The sequence below is a fragment of the Scomber scombrus genome, chromosome 9 (assembly GCF_963691925.1).
Source record: "Scomber scombrus chromosome 9, fScoSco1.1, whole genome shotgun sequence".
NCBI classification, from domain to species: domain Eukaryota; kingdom Metazoa; phylum Chordata; class Actinopteri; order Scombriformes; family Scombridae; genus Scomber; species Scomber scombrus.
In genome coordinates, this window is record NC_084978.1 from 24471717 (window position 1) to 24493936 (window position 22220).

Genomic DNA, 22220 nt, shown 5'->3' on the forward strand with positions numbered 1-22220 from the left:
GTTGTGGTAATTAGCATAAAGACATTTTAAAGAAATTACCACATGAGAATAGCTCCATTCTGCAGACAGGGTGAGGTAAAAAAAAAAAAAAAAAAAAGAAATGACATGAAATGAACACTAGATGGCATAATTTCAACTTTATTGGCTCTGAAGCTGAATGGAGGTGAAATAAGTGTCCACTCAATATAGGAGTGATCAAGAAGTAATTGTGGAATTCAAATACTGTTAAATAAGGCCACTGGATTGAGGTTTGAACAGTTTAATGAGACTCTTTTGCCTGGTTCGTGCACATTTTGTAAGTCAACTCTGATTCTGAGATTCTTTTGCTTGATTTCTACATCTGTAAACCTACAGTTGAATAATAAAGATTATTTCTCAAATCATATACAAGTTTGTGTCATTTTTACTGTAATATATGTGCATCCTTAGGCCATATGATGCTATGCTGCTGCATTAATAGTATACTGCACATATCATGCGCCCTCATTGCATCCTATAAAACACAGTGCCATTCATCTAACACTACTACATCCCTGTGTGCCGCATTAATCCACTCCTTATGTCTCCAGCCCTGCAGCCTTATAGGACCAATGTATCCGTGCAGATCTCTACTTTTAGGCTGCACGAGTGTGTGTGTGTGTGTGTGTGTAGGGGGGTATCTCTGTATACGCGCAGGTTCACGCTGTGGCGCGCGCTTTTGGGGGGAGCGCGCACATATATCCGGGGCTGGTTCATCTGTGCAGCGAGCCCAGAGTCAGTGCCGCAAGTGAAGAGGGACTCATAAGTTATCAGCATCGGAGGAGATTCATCCAAGAGCTGCTTTTTCCGGGCGGACGGGCCGTTGAGCCACAGCTGTGAGGAAAGGAAAGAGGAAGGATGCTGATCCGAGCAGAGCCACGAGCCGCAGCTTCACCTCATCAGCACCAGCACGAGATTCTCCTGTAACTTTTAATGTGTTAAGTTTATCTCGGCTGTTTATCTAGCTTGCACTCTTGTGTCCGGTGCTGCTCGCCTGCCATGGTTGGTTTATCAGCCCACGGCGCGCTCTTTTTGTGCGTCTTCCTCCAGCTGTTCTCCCTGCCCGGCGGTCAGGTGCCAAACTGCCAGGAGGTGCGCACAGTGTTTCAGTCTCTACACCCGGGCTCCAAGTGGGTCCCTGAAACCCCAGTGTCAGGTAACTGCCATTAAATCTAAAGCTTGTAACTATAAATCTGCGCTTTTACGCACATGATGTCTGGTCACTGCATCTTTATATTGTCTGCATCTCTGTTTCCCTGAAGGCTAGAATAGATTGGTGCAATTTTACCACTGACCGAGAACACTTCCAACTCCATCCCACTCTCTAGTTTCACCATTACAACAACCCTCTAACGCCATCGAGCTGTTCTTTTTCTCCCTATTTCATGGCTGCTGACCTCTTCAGTATCAGCAGTAAGAGCCAACCCACACACACTCTTCAGCCACTCTCTAGCTGAACATTTATCAGCCTGCTCTGAAAAAGAAAAATCCCTTACTCCATGTTAAGCATCTTGTTAAAAATGCAGGTTGAATTATATAAACCTCTGTTAAATAATAAGCTTTGAAGAATTGATTCTTTCCAGTATTGATTCCAAACCTGAAGCCAAGTTAAGCTATCCAGAAACCTAACTTTGATTTGGTCAGTACTTTTAAAGATGGGAGGCAGATCCAGGCATCTTTGTGCAGGTATTTGTTGTGTGGGTTTGAATCTTCTCCCAACTTTGAGGTTTGTTCAATAGAAAGATCAGCACTCTCCTTTTATGAGAGCAGTGATTTATAGTCTTGTTCAGCCGTGTCTCTTGGCAGCACTTCCTCTGCCACATTGTCACAGAATATAGATTAGCGGTGACTACCCCGAAGACACTTTTGTAAAGGATGCAATCATCCAAACAGGATCATTATTGTTTCCCCAGGAGTTCAGAAGTCACTCAGATGACAGGAAGTAATGTGTCTCAGTAAACTTAAGGACTTTTGGGACATGAGAAAAAAAACTCCACAGTGAGCTAATGGTGAAATAATTCAGGGCTTGTGGGCTGGAGTAACAACATCATCCTGTTTTTGCAGAACACAGCATGTTGGTGTGGTGCTGGAGCCTGTTGCATGCACTCTGATTCATTATGGAAAATTGAGATCCCTCTCTCCCGTGTGGCTGAATCTTAGCCAGCTGCAAACATTAATTGGGTGTTTTAGTGTCATGTCAGCATGGGGGAAGTGCTCCAGGTTAAGTGAACTGTTCTTTCTCTTTCTCACACCCCCCTCCCACCTGCTTCCCATCAGTTTATCAGCAAAAAATAATACTAAATGTTTCATGTGCATGAAAGAGTGTGACGAATCTGAAAATGCTCCAAATCAAACAGCAGGAAAGATGTGCGACGCACTTTGAAGCATATTTTGTCATGCTCCCTCTACCTCCGATTAATCTCCCATCTGTGGGTGCATGCGGCTCTCACTGCTGAAACCTACATTTCTCTATGCATCCATCTTTCATCACACAGCGTCCACCTGGGCCATCAAGCATTTTATCTGCCAGCCAAAGGGGGAAAAGAGAAATATTTGGCCTCCCCAAGTCTCAGATCAGTCTATGCATCTTCATGGAGGAGTCAGTCTGGGCTGGCGCGCTGAGAGGTTCACTTGAAAATCAATTCACCAGTCAGCCAAAGGACAATTTATCTTAGCCAGTTAAGACATATTTAGATTTACATGTTCCAATGGTTCCTCTGCTACAAACTAATTGCTGGTTTTATTAAGTGACTTGCTTTTAAAGTAGGTGACTGATGACAAAGTCAAATTCATACATGTCAAGTTAATTTGGATTTGTTGATTAGAGGAACTGTTGAACAAACCTTCAAACTGGAAGAAAAGCTCTTACACATGACTGATGATGTGTGAAAGCTGCTAGAGAACATGATGCATTACTCTGTTTGGGCTACAGTGGATTTCCATCTTCTAAAAGTCTGTGATTGATGTTAACAATACTTTTCACGCAACACTAGCCCTCCTAAATCATAAACAAGTCTATAGATTTCTGTTGTTGGAGTTTGTAATAAGAAGTCCAAATACTGTAGCTGCACTTTTTTGTCAAAGCAACGAAACATATTTAACATAAGTCTTCTTTAATTAAGTTTTAACATTTGTCCCATAATGCCACATGTATGTGTTTTGTAGATATGCCCAATACAAAATGACATATAACTGGTCCAGTATATTAACAGCAAGGACCTAAACCTGAAAAGAAAAGAAAGAAAAATGTCCTCGTCTTACATTGACCCCTTGTGACTAGCGAGTAAAATAATACAGAAATAAAAGCAATTCTGATTTTCAGCCAACTGAATCACAGCGGGGGACCTGCTTCAATGTACTTAAAATATGATGGGATGTGATTTCAGGACTCACAGGCCAAACAAAGTAAGTGAGAAATGGAATGAGACATTGTATTGTAAAATAATTTTACAGTGTTAGGATTTGTGGAGCGAAAGATTTTTAAAAAAGGAGAAAAAAAAATCCCCATATCACTTCAGCTAATGGAGGCTTGCAGTAAGGATGTCACACAGCCTTGGCTGTGCTGCAAGAGGTCTTTCAAAGAGTAAATGACTGAAGTCTCTTCACTCTGACAGCAGCATTTTTGTAATGATGAGAATCCAAAGAACAGTGACTCTATCTTTGTAAAATTTGGTACATTTGATGGAATGGTGGTTGCTAACCTTGTATTACATGGACCATTTTCAGAGGTAATATTGTCCTGTAATTCACAGGGAAATATGCAAAGATTTGAAGAAAGTAACAAAAAGAACAAAAATGTCTTTCCTGCTTCCTCATTCTGTCAATCATCTTCCGACCCTTCAGATTTCTCTTGTGACTCGTGCGATTTCTCTTGTGCAGGAACCCTGACTCATAGTGTGGGAACTGCTATAGAAACATGTGAGATTGATTGTTTTTTTGGTGTGTGTGCAGAAATAATTGGATTACCAAACATGACGTCAACAACAACAACAATGACTTTTCCTGCTTACACTCTTATACTGTATATTAAGTGTCTGGTGGTGCGGATCCAAGTATTCACACACTGGAGAAAAAGGAAATGTAGGAAAAAAATACAAAAAATGTGTATTTCATTATTCTTAAAAGTGTGGAAAATCATATGCTAGTTCTAAATAAATTATATTCAGCTCTTTTAAGTGGAAAAATGTGCTTCTGTTATGAAGAATAGAACACATATTATATTTTGCAAGCATGTTTCAGCAGTAATATCCTGAATGCGACAGAGTTATGGTGCAAGGCTTGTACTTTAGTCAAGATTTCCACAAATTCCAGCTCTTCTTCTTTTTCTTTCTCTTAATGAGCTGACTTTTTTTTTTTTTTAATTCTTCAGAAAGCATGAAATATGCAGTCACTTTTCATGTATTTAGTGCATCTTTTTGTCCAATGTATCTTTGCTTCGTGCCTCATCTATAATATATCTTTGTCATTAATTTATACAGAATAAGTTGGAGGTTTTCAGTCACAGTTAAATCATCTTTAATTATTCTGGACTTTGTGCTTGCATAAAAATTTGGCGAGTAAACGTGGAACAGAGGGCTCGTCATGCAGCCTAATGTAACACCAGTTCCTCGCTGAGGCATTCAGCAGATGAAAGATTGATGAAATTCACTGTTGAGGTTGGCTCACTGTGATTTGACTGAGGCAAGAATCACTTTCTGTAGTGTTGTGGTGCATTGTGTGTGTGTGTAGGGGGGTGGGTGGTGGTGGTGGTGCGGGGGTCTGATTCAGAGAGATGTCCGCAGGAAGGCAGAGCTGAATTCTAATAATGCTGCATGTGGTGCCAGGGGTGCAAAACACTAAAAAGCAAAGTTTTTCTTTTTACAAAAATAATTCAAAACAGATACAACATTTTAGTGAAGATATGAAGAAAAAAAAACTGTGTGGTGGGAGTAGCTATACCACTCATGTTCGTTCTGTGGGTGGTAGTAGCGTCTGAAGGGTGAAATGGAGGCCGGGTTTCACTTGGTTCCATCGTGTCATCATATGTGCAAGAGGGCGTATGAGGAGCGCCGAGCACTTACCCCAGGACATGAGCGTTCAGGCTGCTCCATCAGTGTCAGCAGTGGATCTCTGACAGCAGCAGCTGACCTGATTCATGAGAGCAGCATCAGATTCTCACTAAATGGAAGAGTAATACTAGTTTGCTGGAGGCTGAGCTGACAGCTGCCACTTATTTTAACAGAAAATCCTGAAAAGTGGTCTTGCAAAGGAAGATTTCTTTTCCTTTCCTTTTTTGTTTTTGGCGGTAAGCTGAGACAACACTTTGCAGGATGCCAGAATGAGGGGTCCAAAGGAGGCGGACCTCTCTGTAATTAGCTGCGGGGTCAGCTCGTCATGCCGACACGGCGTCCAGGCGTCTTGTTTATCACGAAAAAATGAACAACAAAGAACAAACGTCCCTGCTGTTTAAATGCCACTGGACACAGCTAATAGGTGGATCAGTCTGACCCAAAGTGAGAGAGGTCGCTGTCTAATTAAACACTGATTTGTTTATTTATTTATTTATTTTTTAATGATGCGCACTTTGTGTTTGCTGCCTCTTTGTTTTATGTACACTTTTTATTACAAAAAACCCCAAAAAACAACGCAGAAACTGGGCACTTTCACATTCATGCTTCCAGCTTTCAAATTATTGCTTCATCAAACGACTTAAAGTGGAGCAGTGAGCAAAGCACTAAAAATACTTAAAACAATTGTATTCCCCAGTAGCTAATGATATTATCCTTCCTTAGGTTGGTTGTAAATTGCGCTTATCTTAATTTCATTTATGCGTATTGTCTTTACAAAGTGACATTGGCTTATTTTGCCCTGGAGAGGAAGCCCTATGCTTCTATCCAACACTAGTAGATTATGTATAATTTATGCTCATAATGAACAGCTTTTAACATATTCTATATCTTAATACAACTTGTTTTTCCCCCATGGTCCTCCATCATTAAACTTGCATAGTGATAGCTTTCTAATTGGTGCTGGGGAGACTAAGAGACACACTGTATTTGTGGCTGCCCCGTTTTCCCTTGGTCTCCTTCAGTCCACATGCTTGTTAGAGATGTGAGGAAAGGGACTCTTCTCATCTGTGTGTACACAGGACTGTTTTCGCGCATTTCTTGGAAAAACTTTGTCACGATAGGAGCGGCCGCGTGAGGAATCTCAGATAAAGAGGCGACAAACTGAAGGTCGATCAATGCGTTTTTTAAGAGGCGTTCAAAGACCTTGACACTCGTGAAAAAAGCAACTGTTCTGCATGTGGAATTGTCCGGCCCCACCATATCAGCGTATTGATTGAGAGCACGTAACAATTTAAAAGGCGTCACCTTGAACTGAGATTGTATGTTGGGGAAATTTACATCTAAATTGCCACTTGCCTTCACCTTGTCTGTCTTCATTTTGTATGAGCGTATTGGCCATCAGGACACAAAAATTGACTAATTAACCAAAAACAGACTGATAGAAATGGGCTCTCGTGCCTGATTAGGCTCAAGTTAGGTGAAGTGAAACAAGCTCAGAACAAAACTGTGCAGGGATGACAAGGAATACAAAAAAATGAGGGAGTATGGAGAGAGCTGAGCTGAAAGCAAAGAGAAGCAGGAAGCTTATTCCCAAGTGATCTGTCAGTCAGAAAGAAGGCTTTATTTAGACGCTGTGATTTTTATTATTTGTGAAACTCTACGGGGAATCATTTTCCTGCTGAATCCTTCCCCTATTCCCCACCGCCGCGCAACTTGTGTAATGAAACACATTTATCATCTGCAAAATGCCACACGTGCAGATGAAACTGTCTGTTTTGTCGGAGGTAATTGCTAAATCCCTGTCTCTTTCTCCAGCGGGCACGCTCGCCACACCTACGGTGCTATTGACAGCTTAATAATTTTACCCCTGCAGTCTGAAATTAACTTGATCTTATCTGTCAGGAGTCCTTTGTCGGTATTGATTTAAGATATTAAGCCTGTCAGTATGCATTCAAAAGGTGCCAATGTGACAGATTTATTGGCTGTTTCACTCATTAGACGGGTGCACCTGATGGGAGTCAGGAGTGAGCTTGGAGGTAGCTGAAGCAGCTCCCCTGCGCGACTCCCCGCGACTTGTTAATTATCAAGACTGTCACTCTTGTGCGTCCCCTGCTAGTTTAACTTCCCCTCCGAACTCGATGTTTCATTGTTACAGTCTGAGCTCTGTTTCTGAGGATCTATTGTTTGAAGATCTCAAAGAGACAAAGCCTCAAACCAATAGATATTCACTTTTCATATTAAGATAAACCCTCTGTATCGCCAAAAGCCTTTCTGCTGTCTTCTGACACGCTTGTTATCAAGACTTTTCTGATATATATTTACTTTTAGAAATACATTGACAATCCGAGCCCTCCTTCCAAATTCATCTCTCCGCTTCTGTGTCCTTATCCTCTGCACTCCTGAGCAGCAGCTGAAGCTGGCAGACTCCCCTGACATTTGTTTACCACGCCATCAATCAGGCCCTTGTCACTGGAGCTTCTCAGGCAGCAGATCCTTTAGACAACCCCTTCGACACAGCTTGGCACGTTACGACTGCAGCCTCCATGTGAAGCTTTCGACATCCACATGGGACAGACGGGAGCGGGAGCAAGGAGGAGAGGGGTTTTCATAGGAACTCCTCTTTGTGTTTAAACATCACATCCTCGTGCCCTATTTATGTCTATGATGTCTGTGTAGCTGGAAATGCATGTCTAGTGTGTAAAAAGGTGTATTTTCCACTGGACTTCTTTTACTGTAGAGGTTTTGACACAGAAATGTGTGTTCCTTATTATTTAAGGGTTGTACTGTGTAAAAACTGTGTTTTGTTTGACCCACAATATAATCTCTTTTTCAGACTTTACCATGGCATCGTGCTAGTGAAGGCATGTTAACGTTATGACACATGTCCTTCACTTCCCATCACATAACCCTGCAGTTCATTCACCATCACTGTGGCAGCAGCTGAGGCACCTTCACTATCCTTGATCAGACTAAATTCTAACTGCGTAGCTTTTATCTCCCTCCTTCTTTCAAATTGAATTAATTTCTTCAGGCTGTTTTTTCTTTGATCCGGTCGTGTACGGCTACATCGCCCCAATGAAACATGCTTGTCACCCCAGTTTAGCTTTCACTGGCTTACAGATGCACCTTTCAAAAAGAGCTCTGGGAATCCAATTATTTCTCATGTATGTGTAAACAACCTTTAGTGTCAGTGGCCAGGTGCAGAAATATTCCTTCATCGCCTCCAATCATACTCGTGGCTGTTTTTTTAAAATGTCATACATAGTGAAATCCTGTCGGAACCTGGGTTTGTTTGCCTGCTCCGCTCCCGGCTCTCATCTTTGTGCCTAAAAAAAGACTTTTTTCTTTTAATCCTCAGTGTGAAAAGTGTAGCCTCGAGTGTGAGGGAACGTTTCTGTTGACCAAATTGATCTCTGAGGGAAACAACATATCGTTTGAATGTGTATCAAAATTACTCTTTTTTAAGCTGCAACCCTGCTAAATAACACTGCCTACATAATAATCATAAGCTCATTAAGGCTACAGAATCGGCTGTGGATGGTGTTCCCTGTGTGTTTAGCATGCAGAGGATGCTTCTGAATCTTATGTGGGGATGTGTGAAGGAGCAGGCTTCGGTTTGAAAAATTAAACATCAGCGGCTCTGCTCATTCACACTGATGTGTCCTGCCTCTGTTGATTTCTTGCCAGGTGCGGATCTGCAGGTTTGCCAAACCAAAGGCCCAACCTGCTGTTCCAAGAAGATGGAGGAGAGGTATCAGGTAGCCGCACGCAGCAACATGGAGTCTGGTCTACAGGTTGTCAGTGCTCAACTCAAACGTATCATCATCCAGAACGCCGCCATATTTCAAGGTAAGCAGTAAAGTTTGTTCAAACTTGTGTCAAAGAGATATTTTTGTAGCTGTGAGGCAGAAGATAACATCATAGTTATCCTGAGATTTTGGTGCACTGCAGTGACTGAAAAGTACCAGTCAGCAGTGATCCAGAAAATCACTCATAGATGAGAGAGCTGAGAGGAGGCTGACTGGTAGAACCAGTTCAAGCTAACAGGCCACAAATATTCAAAATCACTCATTCAACAGTACAAGTTGCCAAACCTGAAGACATCAATGTCCACTCTCTTTCCAACTGTCACATTCATCTTTAATGAGGGCTACTAATCCTGTTAAAGGAATAGTGCAACATTTTGGGATTTATTAACTTTCTTTGATAAGATGACTGATACTACTCTTGTGACAGTAGGCTACAGTAGCTATGAAGCTACAGCCAACAGTTAGCTTAGCATAGCACAAAAGCTGTAGAAAGCTTTAGAGGTGCTGGTAGGTAGATTTTGTTACCTTAAGACAAAACCAGGCTAGCTGTTTCTTAGTTTACAGTCTTCATGCTAAGCTAAGCTAACTGCCTCCTGGCGATAGCTTCATTTATCACACAGACACAAGAGAGGTATCACTCTTCACACATAACTCTCAAGAAAGCTAAAATGTCAAACTATTCCTTTAATACAAATATTTGACTGTTTACAACCTACTGTATGTAACTTGGACCATCAACAAAAAGAACAAACATAGCTTTTTTGGCTGGTGCTGGCACATTTACAATAATCTGCACTGTCCCAGTTGAATAAAGCAGTAGAGTTTTTAAAAATATGTGAAATGCTCAGTTTCCCAATATTTTATGCATAGCACCTTGTTTAATACATGATAAAAAAATATGTTCAAAATTATACTTTTGAGAAGTAACGTGCCTTGAATTTTTTGGGGGAAATATTTGCTTCCTTGTGAACTGTTGCAAAGATATAACTTTTGTAACTTGTTATCTTCTCTTTATAAATGAAAAGTTACATTTATAATGCAACAAAACACACCAGAGTTCTATCCAGTACACACAGGGGTTTTGCTGCTACATCTGTAATTGGTCCAAATGGTTATAATGCTAATGTTTGCTAACGTTAGCAAACTTTTGCTCAACATTGCTGCTTTGTATCTGACATTACTGTGATACTGTTACTCTATATTTTATCATTTACCGTCATGCAGTAAATAATGAATATCGTTATATAAATTCACTTTAAGCATAAACTTCAACATAAATTTGACAAATTAAAATTTAAGATTTAAAGGTGCAGTGTGTACAATTTAATGTCATCTAGGCTATCAGAACAGACTTGGCAGAAATGGAATATAATATTCATAATAAGTATGTTTTAATCAGTGTATAATCACCTGAAAATAAGAATAATGTTTTCATTACCTTAGAATGAGTGTTTATATCTATATAGGAAGCAGGTCCTCTTCCATGTCACACTGCCATGTTTCTACAGTAGCCCTGAACAGACAAACCAAACACTGGCTCTAGAGAGGGCCTTTTGCATTTTTGTGAGTTCCGCGTTGTCCTACACACTTGGAGGAAGGGGGAAAGGGAGGGGGATTCATTCGGTTTCAATCAACTACATGCCACTAAATCCTACACACTGGTCCTTTAAGTAAACTCCACGACAACAACAATGAGGTAAACAACTTTTCTTTCACTTTGCAGTCATATTAGAAACAGTTGTTTTGAAATATCCTTTTTCACATTTAATATAGAGCTTTTGTTATCACGCAACACAGGCCTTTTCAATCCAGTGCAGCAGCTCTGTTTACTGTCTCGGGGTTTCCACTTGAAGTGGGATATACGGACACAGTGGGCCAACTTTTTTTGAGAGTACAGACACATGGGTTGTGAAACACAGCACCACCCTGACATGCCAATTAAAACTTGAGGTTTAATGGGGACCGTGGGGTTTGCTTGACTTGGTTGTTACGCACTAACTATGTTAGAGACTGCCGCTGTGGTTTGGCTGCACTTTCCTAGAAGGGGTTCAATACTAATTGCTTTAGCATAGGGCTAGAGAGAACTCCCCAAACAGCCCCCGGACTGAAATCCTTTTAACATCCTGGTCTTATCTGTTTCCCTCTACTTCATTTCATCGTCTCTCTTCTCCTCCTTTCTTCTCTATCTCTCTCTCCAACCCTGTCATCCTCCCTCTCTGTCTCTGTCTCGCTCAATCTACTTGACTTTCTTTCTCTTTCTGTCTTTCTCTCTACGTGTGTCTCTTCCTCTCTCGTTCTTGCCACTATTGGGAATTGAGTGCATGCCTTGTTTGCAATCTTCTTTGCTGCTCTCTGTGTCTTTTCTTCAGTGCTCACTGCTGCCAGAGATCAAAGGGCTTCCCCTCTCCACTCCTCTATCTCCCATCTCTGAGCGTTCTCTCTCTATCCTTGCATCCCCCTCTCCTTCCAGCTCCACCTGCCCCGCTCCGATTCCCAAGCCTCAGACTACACCAGAGGTTGAAACCCTTTTGAAGTCAACTTCTCCAAACAATAGAAAAAGTAATGGCTCTCTCGATCTTTGTCTTTTAAGCGGTAAGATGACAGGCTGCTTTAACATTAGGCCTTTCTTCAAGATCAATACCAGGAAATAGGTAAGGCATTAGGAATTTCTAATGATGTGTGGCTCTTTTGCAGAATGTCTCATATGCCATCTGACAATCTAATGAGCCTGAGCTGAAATCTTTATGGCATACCAGGGTAATACCATGTAATGTATGAACTGGAGCATGCTCTATGTTATGTGACAGACTCCTTGGTTTTCATTTTGATTCACATTAGTGAGATCATAACACCATCTTCCCCCCGCATGGTGTGATTGCCTCGCTCTGAATGGGACTGATGTTGTCAATTTAGTTCAAAATGAGAATCTGCAGACCTGTGCAGGATGCTCATCTTTACACCTAATATTTTAAAATGAGAAGCCAATCTTGTGCATGCTGAGAATTAGATTTAGTAAATAAATTATTAACTTCAATATTTCTGAAGAGTGTATCAGCATGTGATGCAACCTGGAGATAACTCGTCTTGATACATTTTGTTTTGAGTCAATGCTGAGGAGAGAGGTGCTAAGGGTGACCTAAGAGTACTTAAAGGGGCACTACAAATCAATGTCAGTATACTTGGAGGAAAAAAAAGTGAGTTTACAGCTTGTGGGCATTTGCAAGGAATGGATGTTCTAACCATCAAGTTCTATTATGGGAAGTGTAGGATTCACTGTTTTTGGAGCTTGACCAAAAAAAAAATGGGCGCACTCTAGTGGACCAATTTTGACTAATTGTTTTTTCATCTCTCTCACCAACATTATGGACGTTTTTGAGTGCATCTAATGATTATTAACATTATCAATTAGTCGGATCATTTATTTCAAACTGGATGCTGAGAAATAGTGAAAATTACTCATCACAATTTCACAGTGCTGAAGCTGCAAATGTCTTGTTCTGTCTGACTAAGGGTTTAAAATCCCCAAAGGATCCAATTTAAAATCCTACAAAGCAGAAAACGGTCACATTTAAGGTGGAATATTTTCTATACAGCAATAAATTACTATGGCCGAACAACCAAAGTTTTAAAAAATTATTAATGTGAAATAAAAGATACATTTTCCGAGCCCTTATCTTTTCTCCTCCTGTAAAACATTTACAAACGTTTGATGACTCATCTTGAACTGTGACTTTGGGCGACTGGCTAACTGCACACATAATACGAAAGTGCAACTTGACTGCTTGTGTGGGTCGTAGTAGCTCGCAGTGATCAGTGAGCAAAAACAGTCCTCTGCAGCTCCATATATCAAATCCCTCTTGTGATTCTACACCACTCGCATATTCTGTTTCGCCAGGAAATATTGCAACATGAGCAAACAGCCCCATAACTGTCATCAGATTTTGATTTAAATGTTACGAAATCCTGATTTCTCTTAGTGTGCTCATGCAGAATCACATCGATCAGTAAACAACTGAGGAGAAAATCAGTTTCTATGACCTTTAAACAATGTTGATTAAATTTCTACTGGTCAATTTAGGGATCAGTTGATTAACTGTTTCAGCACTGAAGTACTTCACCTTGTACAGTTTAAAAATATGCCAAAAGGAGTGTACATGTAGGGGTCTGAGGTAAACTCACTCAGCTCTACTTTGAGGCTGTAACGATTTCCTGATTCCAAAACAATAGCTCAGCTGACTATAGCGCAGATTTATGTTCGTGATGTGATTATACGGCACATCTCATGTCATCTCCTCTCTCCGTTTTATAGCTGCCCAACAAAGCAGAAACTCATCCAAAACCATCTTTTGGCATTTTGGTTGACTGGCAGCTCTAATTGTTGTTATTTCCCCAGCGATGTGTCCTTCGGAGCTGCTCTGCTGTTATGATGCTCACACTGAGCCACGGCCTACAGATTAGAAATTAGATTATCCTCCTTTGTTAATGAGACAAGCATTTATTTAACTTCTTTAAAAATGATTTGTTGCGGGTAATTATTGTGCAAGAGCTGACAGCCTCTGCGGCTGAGTGGCACTGCAGGCAGGATGTGGGTACTTTTAGTCGTGCGGCGCTTGTGTAAAGCGACACATCAGAAAACAAGCCTTCGCTGACTGCAGTGCTGGTGGAGAGAACAAGACCACACTGCTGTCTCCTCAGTTTCATCACAGCCCAGTGCTCCTCTGCTGCCTGAGGAGCAGTCTTAACCCAGGGGGGAGCCGCACTCAAGTCCAAAGAGCAAACCCAATTAATAAACATGAGAGGACAGGATTGGCCCGATCGCTTTTAAAGTCAAATATATGAGGGGAGGAAACTTGTGCGGCATGAGTGTGTGTGCAGATATCAGAGTCTTTGTGATATCTGCTGAAAAAAGTGGGCCAGCCAGCCTGGTGCTCCTGGAATGACTCAATGAGTCCAAAGAAGACTGGCACAGTGGGGTGTTCGAAAACAGGTCTGAGTTGGACTACTTTCAGGCAGCATGAGGGCTATATGTATGTGGCTTCACTGGTTGCTGCAAGGCAGGGGAGCGCTCTCCACTTTACTCTGAACTCTCGGGGGCGACGCTCTGTAAATGATCGGGAGTTTGGAAGGAGGCTTAAAAGGATTCTCATATCTTTTTATCAAACATAAAGACACTGGGCAACCTACGGCGCATGCTGCTTGACAAACTTGTCGAATATCTGCGAGGACGTATATATACACACACTCACACCCCATAGTTTACAAAGTTAACTGAACAGAAGCGTGAATTAATCTTCTTTTGTGTCCTTGAGTTCCTCATACCTCATTCCTGGCGGGCCAACAAATTAGCATCTCATTAGCAGTCACCAAAAAAATCTATCGACTTCCCCCGCTTCTTCTGGATGGGTTTTAATTACTCTAAGTGTATAAGGAATTAGAATGGCAGACCCCCTGTGGCCCTGGTGGAGGTGGTTGTTGACCTTGAGAGGAGTTTGCCCTCATTTGTCTCCGATAGTGCTGAATGGACATTTGCCGTGGTAGTAAGCCAAAGGAGATGTAGCAGGAGGTGGATGACGCAGAACCAGGCAGGCCTGTCCATCCAGCAGCCAATAATCAAAATCAGACCTTCCTGCCCTATGCATCCATTCCCAGTCTCCTGCTCGTTAGCCGGCTGCTCAATCGTAAGTGCTTCAGGCGTCTGGCCTGAGCAGGTCCTTTCCTCTGTTCTTCCAATAATAATCCCCTGCCTCACTATCTCCATGGAGTCATTTTGTCTTCTGGAGAGGTTTCCCTCAGTAATCCAATAACAGCGAGGACTGGTGGGATGTATGCCTGCTGCGAGATGTCTGAAGTTGTTTACCCGCTGCCTGGGGCTAATCTAATAACTTAATGATGGGGATAGGCAGTTTTGCTATGTCCAATGGGCTCCTTCGAGCATCGTTTACCAGACGCGATGGGGTATACCAGCCATTACCACATCTTCTTCTATCAACTTGTAATTTGCTTTTAACTTAATTGCTGTGTTTTATCATTATGCATCACTTATTAGTTCGGTTGTAATGAGATTTTTTGGATCTTTCTGAGCTCTCTGCTGGGCTGACAAACTGTTGTACAGATTGATACTACATAAAACAGAGTATTTCTGAGGAGTGCGCTATCTGTTCGAGTTCTGCGGATTCTCGTGGAGCTCTGGAGGCACAAAGGGAAAGTCTCTTTGCAGTGAAAAGCCTGAAAGCACACTCTAGTGTTTGTGAGTCCTAGAAAGAAACATCATGTGCAGCTACAGACCCCCACACAAAAAGCACCAAAACATCCAAGTATAGTAAAAGCAGCAGTGATGCCACCCTTCTTATTATTTCCTCTCATTATCCAGTTGACTGTTTGTGGAGAGAGTCTGCTATGGAACTGTGTATCAGGTTCATATTACCAGAGGCAATTACAAAATAGATGTTTGGGTGCAGTTTGCCACTGAATTAGGGTGACATGGTTTTTATGTGAATCTATTAGCAGTGGAAAATGTGTGGGTTTTTTTCATTTTGTCTTTTTTCTCAATCTGTCTGCTGTACAGGACAGGTGAGGCTGGCTAAACAATTCATTAATGTAACAGCTACTGGCTTAGTAGAAGCAGATAATGTGAAAGTGTCAAAAAAGGGGTTTTATTCTAAAAAATATACTTGCACAAAAAATATGATGTGGCTGGAAATGTCGTATATTTTTCTTATTGTCAATAAATCTCATGTGCAGAGCCAAAGCAACAATGAACTCATCCTACTTACAAGTATTGTGTGTGCATCCAAGGCTTGATATATATCTTATTCCTCTGTGCTACATTGTGCATTGTAATTTTCTCAAAGAACTTCAGTACAAAGACAAGAAGTTGTGTTATGCAGCACAAGCAAAATTCTGTAAAACCATGTTCTCAAGCAGGTGCAAGGAGCTACTCTCTGGAGACTGAAAATGAATGTATTTCCTGCCTACACCACGTTTAACTGACACATGACATCTATGATGTCTACATAGGGTTCAAATGTCCATGTTTTTATAGGTGGCATGTTGGGTGGATGGCTAGATCACTTTTCACCTCCCGTTTCCAACTGCGGGTTCCATGTTTCCAACTGTAAGTAAGGACATTTTTTTGTTGTGGTGTTTATGTTGCCATGATGACAAAGTTTGCCTAACTTTAAGGAAGTAACATTTGTAACTCTATGATTTTTGTGATTATTTTGACCCAAATTATATTCCCCTAGCTCTAACCAAGTGGTTTTTGTTCCTAAACCTAACCAGATCTTAAACACTGCATTGTCACCCCATAAAACATCATTCATTTTCGACAGTGATTTGTAACAGTTTCCAAGGGGGTCATCCCTATGTTCCCACAGCCCTATGTTCCCCGATTTTTAAGAAAATCTCCTTCCATCAAAATTACGCCCTAAGTTCCCACAGCCCTATGTTCCCACAGCCCTATGTTCCCCCAGCCTTATGTTCCCTCGAGGACTATGTTTCCTCAGGCCTGCATTCCCAGAGTACAGGTATGGCCATTACCTAATGCACATAATGTGCTGTTGCACCCCCTTGCTTCGAAGACAGGTGAAATTCTTGATTTTATTATTAAACTGAGAGAACATAGGGCTGGGGGAATATAGACACGCTCCTGTTCCCAAGTCCCGTTACCAATCACTGTTAGAAGAAATGTGGCGCAGGCAGAAAACTTTCATACAGACTAACCTTGTAAGATTTGAGTTAATTCGTACCGCTGAGGCCTCATTTTAGCTTTAGCTGCTTGCTCAGATTGTGGCTGTTGCTCTTCATCTCTCAGAGAATAGCTGTGTTTCGGTGGAATAGCTTCAGGGCCAGTATCAATCGATCTTTATACAGCGCCAAATCACAACAAAAGTTATCTCAAGGTACTTTTCAAATAGAGAGGTTCTAGTTCGTACACCGTAATTTACTTTAAAGAGACCCGACATTTCCCCATGAGCAAGCACATGGCAACAGCGGCAAGGAAAAACTTTCTTTTAACAGGAAGAAACCTCAAGCAGAAGCGCCACACTGTATCCAGAATGGAGAATAGGAACTGTTACAGCCCATGTCCATGCACATATTGGCATGTCAGTACTGTATAAAGACAGACTTGAAAAAACACAAACCTGTCCTTTAAGTGACAAGCTAACATTACAGTAAAACAGTCTCATTATATGTGTAAGTACATTTTAAACAGCCTTACCTACATTTATTGTAGAAATGCTTCTACATGTACTTCTAAGATGGTTTGGTGTCACAATTATGCTTTTTGCACGCCTCGATAGGTTTCCCCATTTGATGTCTCTATTCAAGTCTCTTAGTTTACTTAAAGTGTAATATCTTGGTCATAGACTAGTTCAAGGATGACTCCATCTGGGCTACATGGTAAGTAATGCTGCATTTATATACTGAAAAATTGGTTTTTAAACTGATCTTTATAGATCAAATGTTTAATTGTTTCCCATGTTCAAATGCTGGCCTCAGTTTCAAATAAAACGTGACTTTCATGGTTGAGCTCCATCAAAACTCTGACTAGTTTCATGGTCGTAACAGATCGTAAAGAGAAATCCTCCTCTGAAGATAGAAAAATGCACAGGCCACTGTTGTATGATTTGCATATTAATTAGTGCTGATGGTTATTAATAGAATGCTAATTTGGCTTTGAAAGGGGTCGCTATGATTGTTTCATTAACAGGTGTCAAGAGCATGGAGCCATTCAAATGTATAAATATATACACAGTACATTTATTTGACATTGTATAAACATTTTAAACCTTTTTTTTTTTATTATCAAAGACATTTTAATATATTGCTCCGAGAGATTTTCCAAAGCCCCATCTGCATGTCAAGGGATCCCATATGAGTTCCAACTCCAGGCTTTAGAAAGTCTAGTCTAAATTATTGCAGGAACTTGGGTGCAGGGCTGACTCAGTGGGGGAAACACAGTAAAAATGGAAGTGAGTAATAGCCGTGGTCGTCTTTCTTTAGCCCACAAACCGGTTGGAAAGGCTGTTGAAAGACTGAACACAAAATCACCTCTTGCTTTGAACAATTTCACTTTGTTTCCTTTACCCAGATAAATCTTTGTTTTTATTTTTGCATGCTTTCACTTCTCATTGTCTGGCTTTCCAAACTGTCTGTCTTATCTCTCCGGGCTTTATGTAGGTTGCCAGGCGCTCCCTGTCTCTCCAGGAGGCCCCAGCATCCTATTCCCAGCAGGGTTGGCATTCTGTTTAAAGTGCTCCTGTTGTCTCGCGTACTTCGCCATACACCTTTTTAATCGTGCTTCCGTCTTTTGATTTGACCACACTGAAACCCAAATGCGACGGCTGCCTCTCTGCTGATAATATGTCAGCCAATCAGCACCCCATGGGGTAGATATTTGCATATTATTTCTGTGGCTCTGGAAATCTTCAATAGCAGAATTATCACCTCTGAAAGAGAAGGAAAAAAAAGAGCCAGACTCTTCCAGACTTACACTTTTGGTTCTCCATCTTATGCATTTCCTCTATTATTCTTAAACAAAAACAGATTTCTTGACTTAGATTAAGAGCCGTTGTAATAAGGTTATACTCGGCTTGGGTAGATCTGTGGAGAGGAAGATTGGTTAGCTCTGCTTTTGAGCTTGTTTTGGAAATGAAGGATGAAAAAGCAAATCAACTTAAAAAGTTGCACATTTGTTTTTGTCCGTGCTTGTTTTGTCTTGTGTCCTTGAGTGTTTTCTTCTGAACAACCATGTCTCAATTGATAAAGAAAAGCTTTCATGGATTTGAAGTTTTAACTAGCATCTCTCAAATAAGTCTCCCCTCCTTATTTTCTTTCGCTTAAAGGCAGGAATTTGTGATTTATTCGTCCCAGACCAGAGGCAACACTTAGCTTTGACAGATATGCCTCATTAGATTCATTTATTCTCCTTCACTCCTTGTAGTGAGGCCTGAGTTTTTTTTTAGCTTTAGTGTCACCTGAGTGGAACGTTATCTGCAGGGAGAACACATAATTTCTGCTCATCTCTACAAATCCTATGCCACCTACCCTGTCGTGTTCTTTACACCGACGTGACACCAAATTGTCATGAGTGGTTTCTAGGGACGATTGTGGCTCTCCACGTTTGAGCCACGTTTTAATGATGCGCCCTGTTGCACGCCTCTCGAGCGGAATTTCATCATAGAGGAAAAACAAACAGTGTGGAGTGAGGATCAAAGTGTCATTTGAAATGCTATCATCAAATAGAGCTGAAGGGACTGACAGCTCCTCCCTGCTCCAGCTGAGAGAAGGAGCTTTTGTTTCTTTGGCTGTCTGATGACTAGTGCATCAGCCAGGATGGAGAGGAGAGGAGAGGAGAGCAGAGGAGAGGAGAGGAGAGGAGAGGAGAGGAGAGATAAGAGGTGGGTGATGAGTGAAAGCAGCATATTGACATGAACACATCTCATACAGAGCTAATGAGCTCCTTTAAATGAATCACCCGGCATCTCAATACATCATGTGAGACTTTTTTCCGACCTAATGGATGATACTGATCTGCTTTTCAGAAATGCCCCCAGTTCTATTTAATCAAAGCCGGTTCTGTGGGTTAAATCAATGCAAATGTAAGACCACATTTGTACAGCCACATCTAGTAACAGAAACCTATTAACAAAAAGTGAGAAAGTGCACATTTGTCTTCATATTCACCCAAATGGAGGCTATTCTTAGATGTCACTTTGTTTGTTACTGGACTATTTACTACTATTATACTGTTTACTATTTGTTTACTGTACAAGCAGTTGACAAAATTGCATTGCATAGAGAAAAGTAAAATGTACAGAGCAGTTATGAATGCCACACAGACACATGACAAAAAAAACACACCTTGAAAGCCAAGAAATACAAGTGGGTCCCTTGATTTAAAATATTTAATGGTGGGAGCAGATCGAACATGGAGAGGGAGGCTGTTCCACTATTTGGCTCACAGTTTGAGTCAACTCTTCAGGACCAAGCTGTCCATGTTCTACCACTCCGTAGAACAAAACAAAAAGGATTATGGTGAAATCTCTGTTCCTTATGCCCTGATGAGTAAAGATGAGACAAAAAAGCTGGCTCTGTTTGTGCAGACAACCTCAAAGCATTGGTAGTTTTCTTTTTTCACCAATTATTTATCTGCAAGTCCAAGTCTTGCCCCATTGGATGATTTTTTCCCCCCTTCTTGGAGCATGTCCGGTGCCTGCTCAAGTGCCATTGAGTATGAACAAGCTAACCTTGTCAGTGCCAGACACTTAAAGAGAACTGGATGCATGAAGCCAAAAAAGTCACTTCCTGAAAACATACTGAGCATGCTCTATGGATCCAGTGTGCCCATGGAGCATGCTCACTAGAGACTTCTGCCTGCTGAGACAGCTAACATCCGGTTTAGCCTTCCAGCTAACTTGAATGAGGATAAAACAATTTAAGCACGGGGCTCTTCTAGACTTTCAAAATGTGATCAGACTGAATGGATCAAACTTTGATAACGAATGAGTCATTTTGTGGGGGTTGTGAAGTTAAAAAAAAGAAAATTCTGCTGATTTACAAACATCTCATTCACAATGAAAAAAGTATTTTTGGGCCCAATATCATCATGCCATGTTGTAATTACACAGTTCGGCTTAGTTAAATTGGCTTCCTGTATCCAATTCTCTTTATACATCCATGGTGCTAGAGCCTACTAGTAAATCTAAGCTAGCTGTCTTGAAAAGCTGAACCGACACATTAGCTTCTGCTGCTTGCAGCTGGCTGGCCTGTCAAACGATGAGTCCCTCATCTTCACCAGTCTGTCAGGTGGGAAGAGAGAGGAGAGACGACCTGTGGACACATTTCTCTATCTATATTTCTCTATTATATTCAAACTGGATTTGGAGTACCTTGAGGCCGCAAGATGGGTGAAAAAAACAATTTGAAAAGACATTTGAAGACACACTATTTCTGCCAAGGTAAATTTTAATTATGTAATTTGATTAATTTGAAAAAACATACATGTTAATTCTGTTTTAGGACTAAATTTAATATTAGTGTAACGTTACAGTTCAAAGTTGTTTGTGGAATCAGGGTGTATTAGCAATTAGCTTGCCTTGCTCCGTTAACATATTGTTAAATTTAATGGAGCATGTACCCCATCTAAAAGATAATTTATGATTTCTTAAGACTCATAGACAGACATTTACTAATTTGGTTAACATTGAACATAATTCAGAATTAATTTTTAGATCCTGTAAAGTGAATGAACATCATGATGTTTCCCAGATACTGCTCGTCTGCTTTAATGATGCAGTTTAACATGACACATTTTCATAACTGCTGTAGTTTAGCTCAGTAATATATAAAAAGCCTGTTTTCTTAGGTAATAAACTTCTCAGCATCATAGACAATCCCTCTCACCCCCTGCATGCCTTCTTAGAAGGACATCAGAGCACACGCAGCGGGAGACTCCATGCTCCTCGGTGCAGGACTGAACGGTGCCGGAGATCCTTCCTGCTGGATGCCATCAGACTCTATAACTCCTCCATTTTCAGGGAGATCACCTAAATTGAGTATGTGCAATAAATAATTTATTTTCACCCCATCTGTTTTGCTTTTGCTATCATGACTGCGGCCATCATTTTATCACTTATAAATTGTCACTTTAAAAATATAAATGGTCACTTTCATCCCGTCACTGACAGTTACGTAGTTCTTTTTTTACACCATCATTCCATGTCTATAACCGCACTGTGTAAGTATTTTTATATTATTAATATTATATAAATTGTACATATTATTTCAGATTTGACTAAATCTGATCTTTGTCCTAGCTTTGGGGCAGAAATATTCATTTTAAATGTAGAACTTGAATAATTCTTTACAGCTGATGTGTTGTGGCTGCAAAAGTTCCCACTCCTTTTTTACTCACATCTATCACTCGCTCAATCTAAAGTTACTTGAGTTCAGCTCTGTAGGGGCAACTCTAGTGAGAACATGTTTGCCTGTCAATCTTTTCCTTTGTGCACAATGTTTGGCAGGTTGTGGCATGGGACATCTGCCCCAGAATTAATCTTCAAGGTCTCGTTGTTTATGAAAAACATCCCCGGCTTCTACAAAGTAGCACTCTGCATTTGGATCACTCACAGGTTTACGTCGTTTGAACCTAATTCATGTTGCAGCTCCATGATATCAGAGCAGAGTCTCCTTAAGACTGTCACAGCGTCCCATTTATTTCTGCTCATCATCTTTACTTTCATAGTTTTTCCTTCACCTCACGACCTCACAAGCTTGCCCTCTTACTCTTACTCCAACCATGCACTTATAGTTCAAAGAGATGCATTTTTCATTTCTGCCT

General features: G+C 41.0%; 1 protein-coding gene across 1 annotated transcript in view; it reads left to right on the plus strand.

The window, feature by feature from the left end:
* Positions 1 to 1017: 1017 nt before the first annotated feature.
* gpc3 (glypican 3) overlaps positions 1018 to 22220 on the plus strand; it is a 107273-nt gene continuing 86070 nt past the window's right edge. Inside the window, exons 1-2 of the mRNA XM_062426285.1 lie at positions 1018 to 1174; positions 8754 to 8915. Coding sequence (XP_062282269.1) covers positions 1018 to 1174; positions 8754 to 8915 — 319 coding nt within the window. The remainder of the gene's footprint in view (positions 1175 to 8753; positions 8916 to 22220) is intronic.